Source organism: Solanum dulcamara, chromosome 2 (assembly GCF_947179165.1).
Source record: "Solanum dulcamara chromosome 2, daSolDulc1.2, whole genome shotgun sequence".
NCBI classification, from domain to species: domain Eukaryota; kingdom Viridiplantae; phylum Streptophyta; class Magnoliopsida; order Solanales; family Solanaceae; genus Solanum; species Solanum dulcamara.
In genome coordinates, this window is record NC_077238.1 from 81,693,521 (window position 1) to 81,711,015 (window position 17,495).

Sequence of the window (17,495 nt, forward strand, 5' to 3'; positions counted from 1 at the left end):
TGCATTTGACAGGCTACAAATCAATCAAAAAGTAAGAAAGAAATCTCACTTCAATGGGAAAGAGAGACCACAAAGGATGTGGTGCAGCTGATAGAGTTACTCCTCCCTTAACTAGAGGTCTCGTTTTTTAGCCCTATATAGAAAAATTCCTGATAGAAAGCACTTCCTTGAATGGATCAGACACGGCACGAATCCGAATTAATCGGACTCCAATGCAGACACCATACACCGGATAGGAAACCAAGAGAGAGAGAGACAGAGAGGGGCCATTACCATGTGTTAATGATTAGTTGCACAAAATAAAGAAATGCTGCATAGCTTACAATTTAAGCCAAAAAAAAAAGAGACCAAGTATGGTTTTCCATCATTTTCTCATACTTTTTTACACATCCACCATGGTCAAAATGATCATCAAGTTTTGGTAATTCATCTATCCACTATAAGCAGACTTCTATGGCAACTTCTGCAGTTGGCTTGGCTCTCATACTTTTGGCATTAAGAAAGGACTGCAGTAAAAGTTAATTTCAAGTGGCTTCAACAGTTCTTGCTTAATCCCCACGTCGTGAAGCTCCTTCTCATGCTTTGGAATTAAAAAAGGACTGCAATAAACATCAATTTCAAGCGTTAAACAGTTCTTGTTTGATCCCCGCGTCAAGCTGGTTCTCATACTTTGGCATTAAGAAAGGACTGCAGTTAACACGCAGTTTCAAGCGTTAAATGCTCTCGTTTAGATACTCGAATTAGTTAAACAAAAAGACACACAGTGTTAGTAGATAAACTTACCGATGTTCCAAAGGAAATATCAGTTAAAAAGGGGTGGCGAGGACATCTTTCGTTTTCTGTGTGCGTGCGTGCGGGGGGGGGGGGGGGGGGCAGTGGTGTCCATGTCAACATTGCAAGCACAACAATTCCATCGGGTACCTGCTGCCTCCCACCAGTATAAGTACCAAGAAACTTTGCTCACCGCTTAGTTTCTTTTGTCTCTGTTGGGTTTTGAAACCTAGCTTCCCATCATGTTCACCCACTTTATTGACCATTAAGCCAAACCTTGAGTCAAATAAGGGTGTGGGAAATCTAGATGCCATAATGCCCTCGGATTGACCACTAACTAGGATCTTAAACTGGGGTTAGAAAACTAAAGATGTTTCCAACATGAGAATGATTATGTAAGCGGAAACATAGTGTAATCATTTCACAACCATATAAAGTGAGATGGTCATTTGAATGTCTCTAGTACCAAAGGACTTGTAATAACCGGGACCGGATATCATCAACGTTGAATCAAGCATGTTTGCTTATTTCAGCGCCATGAAGCAGCACTGATATAAAATTTAAGCTCCTACAATGCATCCAACAAATTGATAGAAATGTGTCTCCCAACTATCACATGTAAATGTAAAAGTTTGATTTTTCCAGACTTTCCCACTAGATAGACAGTTCTAAGAAGTTGACACAGTTGGATGTTTATATTAAGGAGAGTTCACTCTTTGTTTAAATTTATAAGGTGAGTTTTATTATCAAACTTCTTTTTCCGAGGGAGACCTACTAGAAAATTAGCACTCACGACATGTTTTCATATTGCTGAAACTTGTACCTACAGGCAGACTCGGAAACCTATAGCTGAAACTTTGGAGATAATGTTGCATGAGCATATAACGTCTCTTTGAACATGTAACTCATGCTTATAGGGAAAAAACCCTCCCAAATCAGTCATCTAATAGTATTCAAGTAAAATCCTTATGGAAATCCTCGCCAAAGCCCATCGATAATGACAGAACAGATAGCATTAAAATAAATCCATTAAATGGTGAGAACATTTTCTATTTGAATAAATATGTTAAAGGCAAGTTGTTCAACGCTCTGTAGCTTGGACTCTCCCAAATTATTGCTATACCCGTATCGGATCCTTCAAAAATGCTACTTTTGGAGGATCCGACGCACACCCGGCAACATCATTTTTAAAGAGTCCAAGCAACATAAGTTCAATGTATAACTTTTATCCAAGTCTGTAATTCCAACAGAACCAACGAGCTACACCATTTCATGTCTATTAAACAACAACTAATTTCTTTACCTTCATCCCAGTGGGAGATCCAGGTTTAGCAGTAGTTGTACTTCCAAAGCTGAATTTGGACTTCTTATCGGCAGGTTTTAATATTTGAAAGGAGCACATTAATGTCTCATCTACGCTCATCATAGCACCAGCATTGTCAAACTCTCCACAATAATTCGGTGCAGAAAATACAGTTACAAGTTGCCGATTAGCAAAAAACTCATACCCGTCCTCCACAACCTGTAAGAACTTTAAAGCATTAGGAGATTTAATTGAAAAAATGAACACAAGGAACCTTCCATTCAACTTGTCGAATTTCACTTAATCAGACAGATAAGAGAACAGAAGCAGAAGTGCAGTACAACTGAATAAATTTTTGAACTCCCGCTATGTACGGGGTCCGGGGTAGGGCAGGACCACAAGAGTCTATTGTACACAGCCTTATCCTGCATTTCTGCAAGAGGTTGTTTCCACAGCTCGAAGCTGTGGCCTCGGGTCCATCTTGTGCACACCTCAACTAGTTCCATGGGGTACCTGCTGCCTCCCACCAACAAAAATACCAAATAACACTATCCAACCATAGACTATACATCAATTAACGGATCACTGATCAACTGATTATATGTACACCTATTTACTAAAGAAAAATTTACAGCAGTGGGTTAGACCTGGTGAGCACGGCAAATAAGATCCAGATCATGCTTCTCAAGAAATTCCGTCACCTTGTCTGCACCAAAAGTGTATGAAACTCCCCGGTCATTCATTCCCCATCCCTGAACATCTTTACTAGGATCAGACCAAAGCAAATCACAGAGCAAACCAGCATCTGGCACATCAGTTGGGCGCTGGAGACTTCTAATTTGGTCTAAATGGTTCAAATCAGGAGAGAGGCCTCCATGCATGCATAGAATCTTTTCATCTATTAAGGCAGCGACCGGCAGACAATTGAAGCAATCTGTGAAGATTTTCCATAATCGAACATTAAATCTTCTCTTGCATTCATCATAAAATCCATATATGCGGTTTATGGAGGCACATTCATGATTTCCCCGAAGCAAGAAAAAGTTTTCTGGATATTTTATCTTGTATGCAAGTAGAAGACATATAGTCTCTAGGCTCTGCTTGCCACGATCAACATAATCCCCTAAAAACAAATAGTTTGATTGAGGAGGCAATCCACCATACTCAAAAAGCCGCAGAAGATCAGAATATTGACCATGAATGTCACCTGAAAGTCAACAGGATAAACCGTCAAACAGACATTAAGCCACCAACTTTTGTCCATATTCCAAACCATGTTTTTCCTAATCAGAAGATTGAATTAAGCATTTTCAGAAAAGAATTACCTTTTCTCCTGAGAAGGAAAAGAAATAATAAGCACCACGTTGAAGCAATATATTTTACACATCAAATGCACAAAATAAGTTCTTGAAATGCGAGCTTTGCATATGAAGTACATACATTCTAACTCTTCAATCTAAATGCTAACTTCCATTTTTTTTCCCAAGATGAAGTTTTGAATGTCACAGGAAAAACCAATGAACATTGCTTCATTCTCTGTGAAATTATAAGGGTATTTACGGATGTCTGAAATTTTGAGGTTCATTCCACATGAAAATTGGCACATAAATACCATACAGATCATCAATAGCCATCAGACAAAAAAGGTTACTTGGTCAACTTCTTATATGTAATATCTCTAGTTCTCTACTATCTACCGAATAGTTGCCAAGGGTCTTATTTTATACATGTCATGTCAGTAGAACTAGCCCGTTCTTGGAAATGGTCAATCCTAGTTAGCCGCATCGAGCTTTGCAATAAATCCATAATAACCAAATTGGACTTCACTCCAGAATCAAATCTTCAGTTATTTGGCCAGAAATAAAATCTTAAGTCAAAAAAAGGCATCAATAAACTGCACATGAACAGATCATCAAAATTCACTCTTTTATGGTTTTGTACAAGCTATGAACAAGGCAGCAAGAGGCACCAGATCCTAGGTGCTAGATCTAATAACACTAGCAAGTTGGCATAAAAACAAATCAAATACCAAGAGATGTCTCGTCTTCAAGCTACAGATTCACAGTGCCTCCATATTAATTTTACAAGTACATCAAAGACCAGTGAAAAACTGAACATCCCAGTCTTCATTAGCTTGCAGACGTGTTAATGTTACCTGAATATGTGTAACGGAGCCAAGAGTCTAGAACTGAGAAAAAAGGTGTAGCTGGACTAAGTTATCTCGTGAGCTACTCAATCTAGGCTTAAGTAGCTCAATATCTATTTGCCAAAATCAAACTCGATAACTTCAAGATTGGACTTTGACTTTGACTTCAAATGACCTAGTTCCACAACCTTGAGTGAGAGTCATATATATATGAAAGTCTGTGTTTAGATGTGTGTCTAAGGTACATGCATCTCCACTATGCATAATGATTTTGTAGGTTGAGAGTAGGTAATTGAAACTAAACCGAACCCCACTTTCCCATTTTAGACTGCTTGAGTTTTGGTATTTCAAGCAACATTGAATTGTAGTGAAGATAAGTCTACTTGAAGGGGGTCCCAACTAAATTCAATTGCTTACATCCCTACTCCAAGGTGACATTATAAAGAATTGTATAAGGTGAAGTTACCAGGTATCTGTGCTGGTGTTAGGTAACAAGTACCCGTGGAATTAGTCGAGGTGCGAGCAAGTTGGCCCGGACACCACAGTAAGTCAAACAAAAAAGGTGGAACAGCAAGCAAAACAGATAAAGCCTTCATTGAAGATAATGAGTCACAAATTTATGAATGATTATCTATTCAGTTAATGGCATAACCTACAGCTATAAAGCAGCAAACTAAAAGGAAAGAGGTGTAGAAGCCACCATGCTAATTGTGGAAATTGACTTCATGACACATTAAATATCAAGAAGATAGTTGAATTATCAATCTAAGGGATTGAGTCGATTCACTCCAGCTAGGTATAACAAAACCAAGAAATGGTAGCAGCCAAAGGGAATTCATGTGGATAACCATCACAAGCTCATCGGAGTAGGGAAAACTACAGGTTTAAGAGGTAAGCTGAAGAGAATGAGAAGAAAACTAGATTTCTCAGCAATTTGACGTTTAAAAAATAGCAAATAAAATATGAAGAATAGATAAAGTGAGACAGTAAAAGCCAACCGATGCCCAAGGTTATTCAAAATGAAACTGAAGATATGAATACATTGAAGAAAATATATCAAGGATTCTTCCATTTTTACATCATCGACTCAAAAAAGCAATCAGTGCAAAGTATATCACTCAAAATGATGCAAGCTATTGACTACAGAATATTTCACATCCAAATAAATTCGGTCCGGTTATCCGAATCATTCATTCCAATAATAAATAGTTTCTTTTTAAGGCAAATAGGGACTCTACAAAACTCGCACCTATTCAACACAAGCATACAAGGACTCCTGCCAAACATTAGACTTTATGCAAGTGTAACAACACAAAGGAAACAAGATAATCCGACAAACACCTATCCATCGGCACCAGGACTTCATCAGCCCAACAAAAGCCAAGTGAATCGTTGAAACATACAAAACATCAGAATACAAATACAATCTTCCCAAGCTAATGGAAAAGACAAAACTTCGGAACAAATTAGAAACCAAAATATTCTACAAGCATGATTTACATAGGCGAAGCCAGAATTTGAACTTCATGGGTATACATTCTAGGATAACAACATCAAGTATAACTAGGTTATGAATCTAATTATTGGACATGTTTAGTGAATTTCTTAATACAAATGTAATGTTTGGATTAAAGTTACCAAGTTCAGACAAACCAGTAGGTAACCTTCTAGCTTTGCCCCCCATGAGTTACTCCCCTCTTCAAACACATGACAAAGGAATCTAATTCTGAAAGAAACATCAATAACTGATAGGTTTTTCAGCTCAATGCACAGTAAGAGCTAATTTGGTCAACAAACATGATAAGCCAAAGAAAAAATGACTATAGACAACAAACAAAGTTATTTTATGAAAATTCATTTGGCTCGACCTACTCGTATTAAGCCAAAGAAACAAAGGTTTGCTTCATGAGTTTCTCAACAATAATAACAACTACTTCCTCAGTCTCAAACAAGTTGGGGTTAACTACATGAATCCCCACTTCTTCATTTAAGCTCATTCCATATCACTCGTGAATTTTTCAAAAACACACTAAATATTTAGTGAAAAAAACTACATGTAACAGATAAAAATACCAGTATCACATATCCAGAAACACACCATGTAACATAGACCAAAAGAAAACAATCAATCTTAGCAACTAATACAAAAACCTCATCATGTAAAAAAGTCAACTTTACAAGAAACAAACAAAACGAAACCCCAAAACAGCTGGGGACAAAAAAAAGAACTAGTTACTGATTAATCAAGAATCAAGTAATAAAAATTGAAACTTCACCACAAATCTTGATGGGGGCTTCAAGTTCCAACAAATTAGGCTGTCTCAAGAAAATCTCTTTAGCAACCACACACAACTGCTTAATCTCAGCTTCAGTCAACACCACTTGCTTCCCTGGTTTACCCTTTACTTCAAGAAGCCTAGGTATAATATCATCCAACACATTTTGGTCCATTTTTTTTTCAAATTTTCACTCAATTTTTTGACCTAGTGGTGTTGATGAACAAATAGGGTTTTAGTTTTTGTGGGTGCAGGCAGACTTGGTATAGAAAGATTGATTGATTCGCTAATTCTTTTTTTTTTCTTCTATATATGGTGGTTGCTGTTTCGAGAGTGGTCAAAAGGGTGTCGTTTTGTGCTTTATAGTGTGCGTTTTGGTGAGAATCTTGAATCATTCTTGTTCTTTTAATCAAGCCAATGGCCATTGATAAAAGATTAAAAACCCCTCAAAATTGAAAAAAGGAATTATTTTTCAATGGAGGAGGCTTTTTGTTTTGTTATATACAGAAATTGTTAGGTCATGAGAAGGGGGTGGAGTGGGGGTGGGGGGACCACGATGGATGTGATGATATTTTTTTTTATTGAATTTAGTTTAATCATTCAGTATTCGAAACTTGTTAGTTCTGTTAATCTAGTTTTGTATCGAATAGAATTACTAACTAAGGAGTAAACTTTTGTCGTAGAGACGTTCTCCAGTTTTAGGGTTTGAATTTGCGATTTTCTAATAAGAGTGGAAATATCTTAATTATCACGATTATAGTTTCTGTTACACTTAACCAAAAAAAGAAAGTTTTATTTTGACACACTTAGTCTTATGTAGTTTGCTTCCTTATTTTGTAAAACATGTTGCAAGAATCGAACCTATGAATTTGCTCTTATATAGAATTGGACATTTTAATCATTCACGATTCAACTACGAATGTGAATGACCAGTGAGTGAATATAAATTTGATTATTATTCCTTCTAAAGCTTTAATTTTTTATGTTAAACAATGTTTCGAGTTCTAAGTATGAAAATAGAGAATTATTTGATAAGATACACTTTCTATTGTACTTATTAAGTGCATGAATTCGAACAATGAAACTAGTAGGATGGATTTCATTAATGACAAAACTTAAATAAATACACCAAATTAACAAATATGAGATTATTAGTCATAGGACATTTACAATTAATCAAAGATATCGAGGTTCTATAAAATAGAGAATTCTTTGATAGAAAATATACGAATTCAATTAGTCAAAATAGTGAATTTCGTATACTAAAAAGGACAGTCCGGTACACTTAAGCTTCCGTTATGTGCAGAATTCGGGGAAGGACCCGACCACAAGGGTCTATTGTATTAAATACTTAAAAAAAAAAAAAGGTGGTGGATCCACTTGTAACAAGAACATATATATTTATAAGTTACAATAAACTAAAAAACGCATAACACATATATTTTAAACGAAACAACCATTTACTATTAGTCAAGTAATTAGTTAATTTGATACTCGAATAGTTATTTACCCTCCCCGCAAGTGGGCTTCACGGTAGATTTTAAGTGAGGCCCACTAAGAATACTAATCTTATTAGGTGGTAGGACCACCTAAATATATATTTTTCTAGAATAATTAACTAGATTATTCTACTACAACTACAGTTTTCTACACTTTCTATATCTAGATAGTACCAGAAAATTGCAAAATCCCAAAAACCAGTTATTAGAAGTAAACTTTACCTAAATCTTATAATGAAAAAGTCTAATTACTATACATTCCTTATTGTATCAAAATTATTTGATATCCCCTTTTTTCAACTTTTCTGATACATTAGTGATGTATCTGATATATCAATTATCTATAGAGTAATTAATGAAGATCATCTATTTATGAATAGTATCTTAATATAAGGTATGATTGATTCTTTAAATCAATTACTGATCTAATTAATGAGATTAATTTGATTAAAAAAATAATGGTTGTGTACGTGAAGATTCAAGCCAAAAAACAGAGTATAAATTCAAACCAAATTCGATTTCGATTTTTTTTTCAGTTTTGGTGATACATAAGTTATGTATCTAATACATCAACTTTAGATGTAGAATACTTAATGCATATCAACTATTTATGGTTAGTATTTTAATGTAAGTTTTGATTGGTTATTTAATTGAATCACTGATCTAATTAATGAGATTAATTTGTTTAAAAAAACAACTGTGATGTTCATGAAGATTCAAGCCAAAAAAAGAGCATCGTCTCGAATGGAAAAAACAGAGCATCAATTCAAACCGAAGTTAATTTCAATTATTTTTTCACTTTTGCTGATACATAAGTTATGTATCTGATACATAACTTTAGCTATAGAATAGTTAATGCATATCAGCTATTTATGGATAGAAGATTGAGATAAGGTATGATTGGCTCTTATAGTTCCGAATCTAAATGGGTGGGACGGGATCTTCTTGATGACGTATTTCATTCCCTGCATTCACATGAAAATGATTAAATACAATTTGAATTTTATACATAAATACGATGTATCATATGCATTAAAATATCTGATGCATGAGATGAGATTCTGATACGTCCAGAAGATGTATCAGAAGCAGTTATATATTATATTCTGATACATAAATGTAGATGTATCAGAATCATTAAAACTTGAAACAACAGAAAATGACACTTAAACATGATGTATCATAAATAGTAAATCTCAAAAAAAATTGCATTTGAAAAAGACATTATGTATCTGATACATAAATGTAGATGTATTAGAATCATTAAAACTTGAAATAACAGAAACTGACACTTAAACATGATGTATCAGAAATAGTAAATCTCTAAAAAATTGCATTTGAAAAAGATATTATGTATCTGATACATAAATGATATGTATCAGAATCATTAAAACTTGAAACAACAGAAACTGACTCTTAAACATGATGTATCAGAAATAGTAAATCTCCAAAAAATTGCATTTGAAAAAGACATTATGTATCTGATACATAAATGATATGCATCAGAATCATTAAAACTTAAAACAATAGAAACTGACACTTAAACATGATGTATCAGAAATAGTAAATCTCCAAAAAATTGCATTTGAAAAAGATATTATGTATCTGATACATAAATGATATGTATCAGAATTATTAAAACCTTCACAAAATTTTCATTCTAAAAAAAACTTAATTGAACTCATACCTTTGGGAGATTAGGGCGTGTTGTAAACCCCTTCAATCTTGTTGTCTATTTCTTTGGGTGCATGTTTAACTGTAGCTTTCAACTTCAATTTCTCATGTAGCTTATTCATCACTGCTGGATCGTTACGATGTTTGGATCTAACCTCGCCGTAACCTTCCCAAGACGAATCAGAACCAGGTGAAACAAGAATTCCTTGATTTTTATTGGACTGTTTGAGACCATGAACGGATTCCATATGTATCATTGAAGGTATGAGAAATAAAAATAGAAAGATTTACAGAAGAAAGCAAATGATAAAAATTTTAGAAGATTTTTCAAAGATTTACAGAAGAAATCAAAAGATACAAATTTTAGGAGAAATCAGATTGAATGAGAATTAAGTAAAATTTCATATAAGGAAAGATTAAAATATATCTTAGTTGAAACCTTGAAATTGATTAACGGTTGAAGAGGATCAAATTAACCAGAGCAAATTAGGGCGAGGATGAAGGAGGAGGCGGATGTATCAGTGAGGGAGAGAGAGAAAGGAAAAAGAGGGATTTTGGAATTTTTTTGACGTAGTAGAAAATAAAAGTAAATATAGCATCTTAATATGTGTAAAAGGGTAATTTTCCCTTATTAGAATTTTAATAGGCCCATAAATAATGCAATCTTAGCCCAAAAATATACACTTCATTGGGCTAAAGCCCCATATAACCAATTGGAAAAAAATTTGAGTGTGTATTTTTTAATAAATAATTATTAATTTTAATGATATTTTTTTATTTATTATCACATATAGTAATACATAGCAATATTATGATAAACTTACACTATGTATTAAAAGTGAATTATGCATGCAATATAGAAGTATTACAAGTGTTTTAAAATATATTATGGTTGTTTGGTAAGAAATTGACACAATGTATTATAAGTATATTAAAATGTGTGATAAATGTGTTATCCATCAATAAAACTTATATTATATGTGTTTTATAAATTATTCTCTGTAATATATATTAAAACTATATTATAAATGTATTATAAGTATTCAATTTCGAGGTCATTAAAAATATAAAAGAATCTTGAAGTAAACTCTTTATTAAGTTATAGATTATTGAAAAAGTGATTTAATGAAGTTTTGTGAAATTATTTTGGTTCTTAAATTCTTATATTTACCTTATTATAAACAAGTCAAGAGTATGAATTAAGTCAATTTTTATAATTACTGACCAGTAGGATTCCCACCCAAACACAAACAACAAATATCATAGTATGCTTTCACACGTGAAAAAGAAAAGAAAAAAAGAGTTTGGTTGACAATTAGGCAATTAGTTGACAACTTGACAATTAGTAAATTAGTATGGTTTAATGTAATTATTGGATGCCAATAAATCATTATTAATAATAAATATCTATTGAAATATTATAAGAATTTAGATGTAATTATATTATAAATAATTTGATTATATAAATAATTACTTTCTTTTATAGTCAATCCATGTAATTAATTATATTGCTTCTTACGCGTACTCATGAAAGCAATTCTTGTCCCTTATTCAATTTTCAAACACATTGGCCCCCTTTTTTCTACACAAAATCCAAAATATTTCAAACTTTCACGTATCATAATGTCAACAATATATAGAGAGGGAGAAAGAGGGGAGGAAATTTCCTCTTGTGGAAATTGAATCCCCCATTGCCCTATATATGTTTTGCTCTACTTATTCACTACCATTTCACAAAAATCAAGTTAAGCAACTTTGTCTCTTGTTATTTGTTTTGATTGGAAGAGACTTTTTTTTTGATTTAGTAGAGTAAAACTTCTTGTTATTTATATATTTTTCACTCATAGATATAAAATTTGATTCAGACATATACTGAATTCTGCTGAATCCGATTGTTGATTAATTCAAGCTATTCTTTGAAGGCCCAGATTTAGTTTTTTACTAATGAAGATCATAGCTATTTCTTTGCTTATTATTATGTTCATTTTACTACCCAATATTGTTGTCATGGACAATAAGGTTGTGTGTTTTGCTATAGAAAGTGTAGAGCGCCGGAATCACGGCGAGAGAGCAAGTCTAAGTCCTCCGCCTTCTCCTAAGCATGATGCCCCGGTCCATTGGAAGCGGACGAGAGTCCTCCTTCCATCACCACCACCAGCATCATACTGATTAGTGACATAGGCAAAATTTTGTGTAAGTGATATCAACTCATAATAATTAAGGCCCAATTGGATGGTCTCTTGACTATTTTTTTTTTACAGCTTTATGTACACAAGATTTTATTCAAAGTGATGTATTTTCTCTTGTATAAATTGTAGCTATGACATGTGCCATGGCACTATTTTAGATTTTAAAGTTATTCTCAAGCTTCAAATTTAAATCTTTCTAGTACTGTATATAATGTTCCATTACTTTACAAGTCACATTGAAGCATATATGTTGATGGAGCTTTAAATAAATTGCACAATCAAGTACAAAGTAATTATAGATAAATCTCTATAATAAATATTTAAATTGAGTGAAATTAATTTAAAAATAAGCTATTGGCACATATTAAACAATATACATTTTGATAATAGTTAATGAAAGAGTGCACGTGAAGTCAAGGTGGAATAATACGTATTCATTCTATCATTAATTTTATATTTAGTTCGAGTCCTAAAAAGAAAGTTGTCTTGAATAAGAAGTATTTTAGCATCAAACGGAAATTTCGTAACGCAAATTCTAATTGGTTGACCTCCAAATGTGGATAAGGACATCGGGTGTGAAACTAAAAAAAATTGAGTAAAAATCTATCGAAGATAATAATTCAAATTTCAGTAGAAATAAAAAATATTGGAGATGATTTTCTTCCCATTCTTCAAACATAATATAGAGTATTGGCAGGCATTATCGATCGACCTGAATCCATCACATAATATAAGAGTAGATCTTCAGAAGAAAGAGCAGGTGAAGCGTAACGTTTATAATGGAAAGAAAGATACTACTACTTCACCTCTTTATTGAGCCACTGACACGAACACAATAATTTCTGTTCAAAACCAGGAACCAATTCGAATTTGAATCTTTAACATGTTGGTAATTTTTAACGATAGGCATTTAACCCAACCAAACCCATTTTTTCTTTATTCTCTTTTCAATACCCAAACATCATGAGTTAACCTTCATGGAATAAGTAAAAACAATTCTTTCTAAACTGATAAAGCTAATAAATTTGAAACAAGAAGTAATATGAATTCTACTAGTAGGAACAAAAAGATTTTATATTTTTTAAAGAATCAACTTAAATAGCCATCCACCTAACTACTTAAACTAAAAATAGCTGGATGTATAATTCATGTATAATAAGTACATAATCCATTTATACTGACTAGAAAAAATAAACACTAAATCTAGTCGATAATTTGTGTTTCTAATAGTACCAGTATAGGACCAATAAGGAAAAATTCTGGTATGCAAGACGTATACCAAAAAGTACGAGAACCTACACTGATATATAGGTTGTATAATATAAACTCTACAAACTATAAGGTTAACAAGAAGTTGATTCATCTACTAAACCAGTGGCGGAGCTACATGTGATGACGGGAGTTCAACTGAATCTCCTTTGTCGAAAAATTATACTATGCAAATAGGGTTAAAAACAACGTTTTTTTCTGTGTATTTGTATTTCTGGATTCCCTCAATACAAAAGAAGCTTTTAAAATCACTTTAGGCCACAAGTTTGAATACTTGCATTTTTTTTCGGACTGAAGGCTCGTGACAGTTTCGATACCTCCAAAATTTGTTTTCACTATTGGTATTAACTCAAAAGCCTTCACCAGCCCGTTGTAAGACTCTTTGAAGTTCTTCAGCCATTCCATGCAGGAGAACAGGCTTTCGTATGACACCATTGATTCCGACCTGTAGGCATCTGTCCGATACTTGTTCCTCTGAAGTAGAAGATAATGCTATGATCAACGGCCAACTATGGCTGTGGAATTTCCGAACCCTTGTTGCCACTTCAAATCCATCCATTTCCGGCATGTGAAGATCCAAAATGACAACTTGGATGGAAGTTGTTGAATGGCCCATTGCACTTAGGCACTGAAAACCGGACGAAACAGCAATTACTTGGCAGCCTAGTTTTTCAAGCAGTTTCTTGGTTACCATTCTGTTTACGTCGTCGTCATCAGCAAGTAGAACTTGGAGGCCTTTGAACATTGAGCTTGAAATAGCTTGCTCCAAAGGATTTACAAGTTCAAACATATGTTTTCTGAATGATGACTGTTTAAGAAATCGGAGAATAAGAGTCATCCTTTGTGCATGACCCTCGGTATTGGAGGGCATCCATACATTTCCCTGCATCATCTGCAAATTAAACAGAATAAGCACAGTGTAAATTGACTCACCATTTCAAAAAGACGATAAACAGCATCTAGGGGAAAATGAACTTTTGAGTTCACGACTTCACGGACAGGATAGGTGCTACAAGAACTAGCAAAACCATCGACTTCCTTTGAGAGTTCGGTATAAAAGCAAAACAAACACGAAACCCAAAGTCTTAATTTTTGAGATCTTGCCAAGTTATAGGACAACAATCAGCCATGATCTCTCAAAATGCATATGCAAATGCGCGAATGAAAAAACAATGCAGAAATAACAAGTTTTTAGCTAATGTATTGTCTAATACTTATAGAGTTGTGAAGTATACTGTATACCTACAACCTATGTTGCTTGAAATCTTCAAAAATGCCGACGGTTGTGTGTCAAATCCTCCAAAAGTAGTGCATTTTTGGAGGGTACGACATGGGTGCGTAAACATTTTAGGAGAGTCTAATCAACATAGCCTACAACATCAGTCATGATAGGTAACACATCATGTAAGTAAATAATAATGCACAACACCGTTGTATGGTTTGAAGTCAACGATTTACTTACATTAAAACTACTGCTAGAGAGAAAAAATTTGGGTCTTATGAGCGCACCTACCAACATCCTTCTTCAACTCTCATAATTTCACATAAACATACGGAGATAATACCTTTACTACGTCTCACCCACTAATGCTCTTAAACAGGCATCATTTTAGTCTGTTGTAAGTTCTTTCAAGATCATTATTAGAAGAAGATATCCTGAAATTTTTTCTTATTTGGAACTAGTATATATATATATATATATATATATATTGGTGATTCTTCAAATAATAACTCCTTAATCCCTATATACAGTTGTATTCAACAAATATATATGCCAACGTAAATCCAAATGACTAACACAACCAGGAAATCTTATCAGTTTTGGTAGCTCTAATCACCTAAAGTACTTTAAGCTAAGAAAGACGTAATTCAAAACACAGAACAATAGTTATGCTCACCTGAACGAGCTTTTTGCACATGCTGAAACTCATGCCTTCCTTTAACTCTTTGCTGTTACACCTCCTTCCGCCAAAGTGAGTAGTTAAGATTGAGCTATCTGTTTGAGAACCTCCGCGACTAACTTCAATCTCAAATTTTATGGTAACATATTCATCGAATACGCTATGTTTTCTTGCTCCCTGAAGCTTATCATTCCTGCCCTCAGTTCCACTCTCCAGAATAGCCTTGAATACAACAGACCCCCTTCCAGAGCTGATATTCAATAGATGTCCTACCATATGAAGTATAACCTGAAACGTTCTCTTTTCATCACCCATCACCAGATTAGGTAAAGAATTGGGAACGTCCGTGGAAAAGCCAAAGCCCTTATAAACACACAGGCACTTAACAAGACAAGAAGCCTCTCTGATCAGTGAATGCATCTGAAAGGGCATCATTGCTACTGGGAATCTCCCTTCATCTTTGTCGGGCATATCCATTGCATCATTTATTAAATTTGACAGAACAGTGCTCGTTCTCACCATCGTGTCAATAATAATCCTCTGGTTAGAGCTTGTGTTCTCATCTTGCAGTATGGAAAGCAAACCCAAGATCGAGTGCATTGGCCGTCTCATCCCATTGTTCATTACCTTCTGAAACGAATTCCTCGCCTGGCTTGCTTTCAGGGCATTCTCCTTAGACTGTTGCAGCAAACCGTTCCTCGTTTCTAGTTTCTCTCTCATTAATTGTGACTCTTCAAGAACCGTCGCGTGGGATAGGGCCACAGCCACCTGATCAGCAACTACTTCCACTATCTCCATCTCATTATGGCTCCAATCATCATTTGCACTCGGAATAACCAATACTAAAATAGCATAACGAGCGTCAACCAACTCAGGCGTCCCACCTTTGAAATCCGAAGCACAAAGCAACGGCATCCGAATCGCTGCAACAGTACATGGCTCACCAGGCCCTCCACTGCTTGCAGCTGCAAGAACAGAATCTTGCCTCAAAATCCTTACTCCTTCGTTCTTTGTTATCTCTAACACATCCGGATCATCAATTGGAAGTGAACGATGGTATTCTACAGCAGAATCGGGGCTTAACCCGTGCGTCAAGTTCATCAATGACCTATCCTCATTTGGCATCCAAACAGCACAATTCTGCAGATTTAAGGTCTTTGAAAGCTCAACTAAAGTAGTATACAATATAGTATGTTTATCAAGCGACTTTCTAATTTCACGTGTCAGCATTCGGACATGAGTATACACTTCTTTCTGTTTCTTCATCATACCAACCTCTTGATCAAGCTCGAACACATTTTGAGTCAAAAATAGTTCTCTAACCTTAACTTTGAGTAGCATAGGGAACAAAGTCAAAAGGGTGATTGCAGTTGCACAAGAAACAAGGGCGGTTAGGATTTTTGCAACGGTTAAGGACATTATCAATTGGAATGAAGGATGGGCACTATAAGTCAATCCATTGAGCAAATGAGTCAATCCACATAGAACAATGAATGCAATGAATTGAAAAAGAACCCATTTGAATGGAACATCAGAGCAACTAATAAAGTAAAGCAACTCGAGTGGAATCGAAAAATAAGCAATTGCAATCAAGAAATCACTCACTTTTTGGCAATCAAGAATGGTATGTATACTCCAAAAACCCTCTTCATCACAGTTACAATTGGAGAATTCATTATCAGTAGCTATAACAGATATGATGAACAAAGAAATCAAGAATCCCACAAAAAACCACCTTAACATAATTATATATATTTATAACCTGGAAAAGTCCCAATTTTGAGTTCTTGAATATGTCAACTCAATCAACATGAAAGGCAAATAACCAGTGACATCTCATTGCCAAACAGAACATAACAAAAAATGATTTTTCACATTTTTAGATCTAACATACTCATATGCCTCAAGATCCAGCATACCCATTTCACCAAAGCACCAAAAATTTCCAAAAAAATATTCCTCCAATATTATCTTCTACCTCAACTGTATTTTCTTCTTTCGCACTCCAAGAACAAGAAATTCTTAAGTATTAGCTTAAAGCTCTAATCTTTGAACAAAAGGGAAGAACCCCAAATCCATAAAAAAAGTGATCTTGGAAGAAAATTTCCCTTCTTTACACTCCAAGAACATGAAATTCTTAAGTAAAAAAATATGGAAAACTAATAAAAGACCATAAAGCTCTAATCTTTAAACCAAAATAGACAACCCCAAAATCTAAAAGATGATAAAAAAAACAATAATCTTGGAAGAAAATCAACTTCAAGTGAACTTCAATGCTATATATGCAAAACCCCACCTTTTATATTAAATATATTCAAAATCTTTGAAAAAATTATCAAAAAAAAAAACAAATACAAAGATTTTTGCTTTTTATATTTTTGGGACCCACAATATGAAGAGAACCTAGACATTGTTCCATTTAAAAAATATTAAAAAATAATAAATAAATATATTTAAAAAAGTGTTC

At 34.1% G+C, this 17,495-nt stretch overlaps 2 protein-coding genes across 2 annotated transcripts; both read right to left on the minus strand.

Moving 5' to 3' along the window:
- Positions 1–269: 269 nt before the first annotated feature.
- Positions 270–7,065, minus strand: LOC129881064 (serine/threonine-protein phosphatase PP1-like). Its single transcript, XM_055955392.1, has 4 exons — positions 6,497–7,065; positions 2,722–3,281; positions 2,075–2,293; positions 270–599 (listed from the first exon to the last, which is right to left on the minus strand). Exons 1-4 carry the CDS (start codon positions 6,669–6,671, stop codon positions 576–578), a joined length of 978 nt encoding a protein of 325 aa, XP_055811367.1. The 5' UTR covers positions 6,672–7,065; the 3' UTR covers positions 270–575.
- Positions 7,066–13,105: 6,040 nt separating this feature from the next.
- LOC129881065 (protein EIN4-like) lies at positions 13,106–17,249 on the minus strand. The gene is made up of 2 exons (XM_055955393.1): positions 15,026–17,249; positions 13,106–14,019 (listed from the first exon to the last, which is right to left on the minus strand). The coding sequence occupies exons 1-2, from the start codon at positions 16,769–16,771 to the stop codon at positions 13,477–13,479; spliced, it is 2,289 nt and encodes a 762-aa protein (XP_055811368.1). The 5' UTR covers positions 16,772–17,249; the 3' UTR covers positions 13,106–13,476.
- Between the last annotated feature and the right edge of the window lie 246 nt (positions 17,250–17,495).

Coding starts and splice junctions, on each gene's coding strand:
- LOC129881064 (XM_055955392.1), bottom strand. CDS start 6,671: ATGGACCAAAATGTGTTGGATGATATTATACCTAGGCTTCTTGAAGTA. Junction 3,282..6,496: donor AGCCCCCATCAAGATTTGTG/GTGAAGTTTCAA, acceptor GTTGACTTTCAG/GTGACATTCATGGTCAATAT. Junction 600..2,074: donor GATCTCCCACTGGGATGAAG/GTAAAGAAATTA, acceptor TGTTTATTGCAG/TCCTTTTTTAATTCCAAAGC.
- LOC129881065 (XM_055955393.1), bottom strand. CDS start 16,771: ATGTTAAGGTGGTTTTTTGTGGGATTCTTGATTTCTTTGTTCATCATA. Junction 14,020..15,025: donor TGTGCAAAAAGCTCGTTCAG/GTGAGCATAACT, acceptor TTTAATTTGCAG/ATGATGCAGGGAAATGTATG.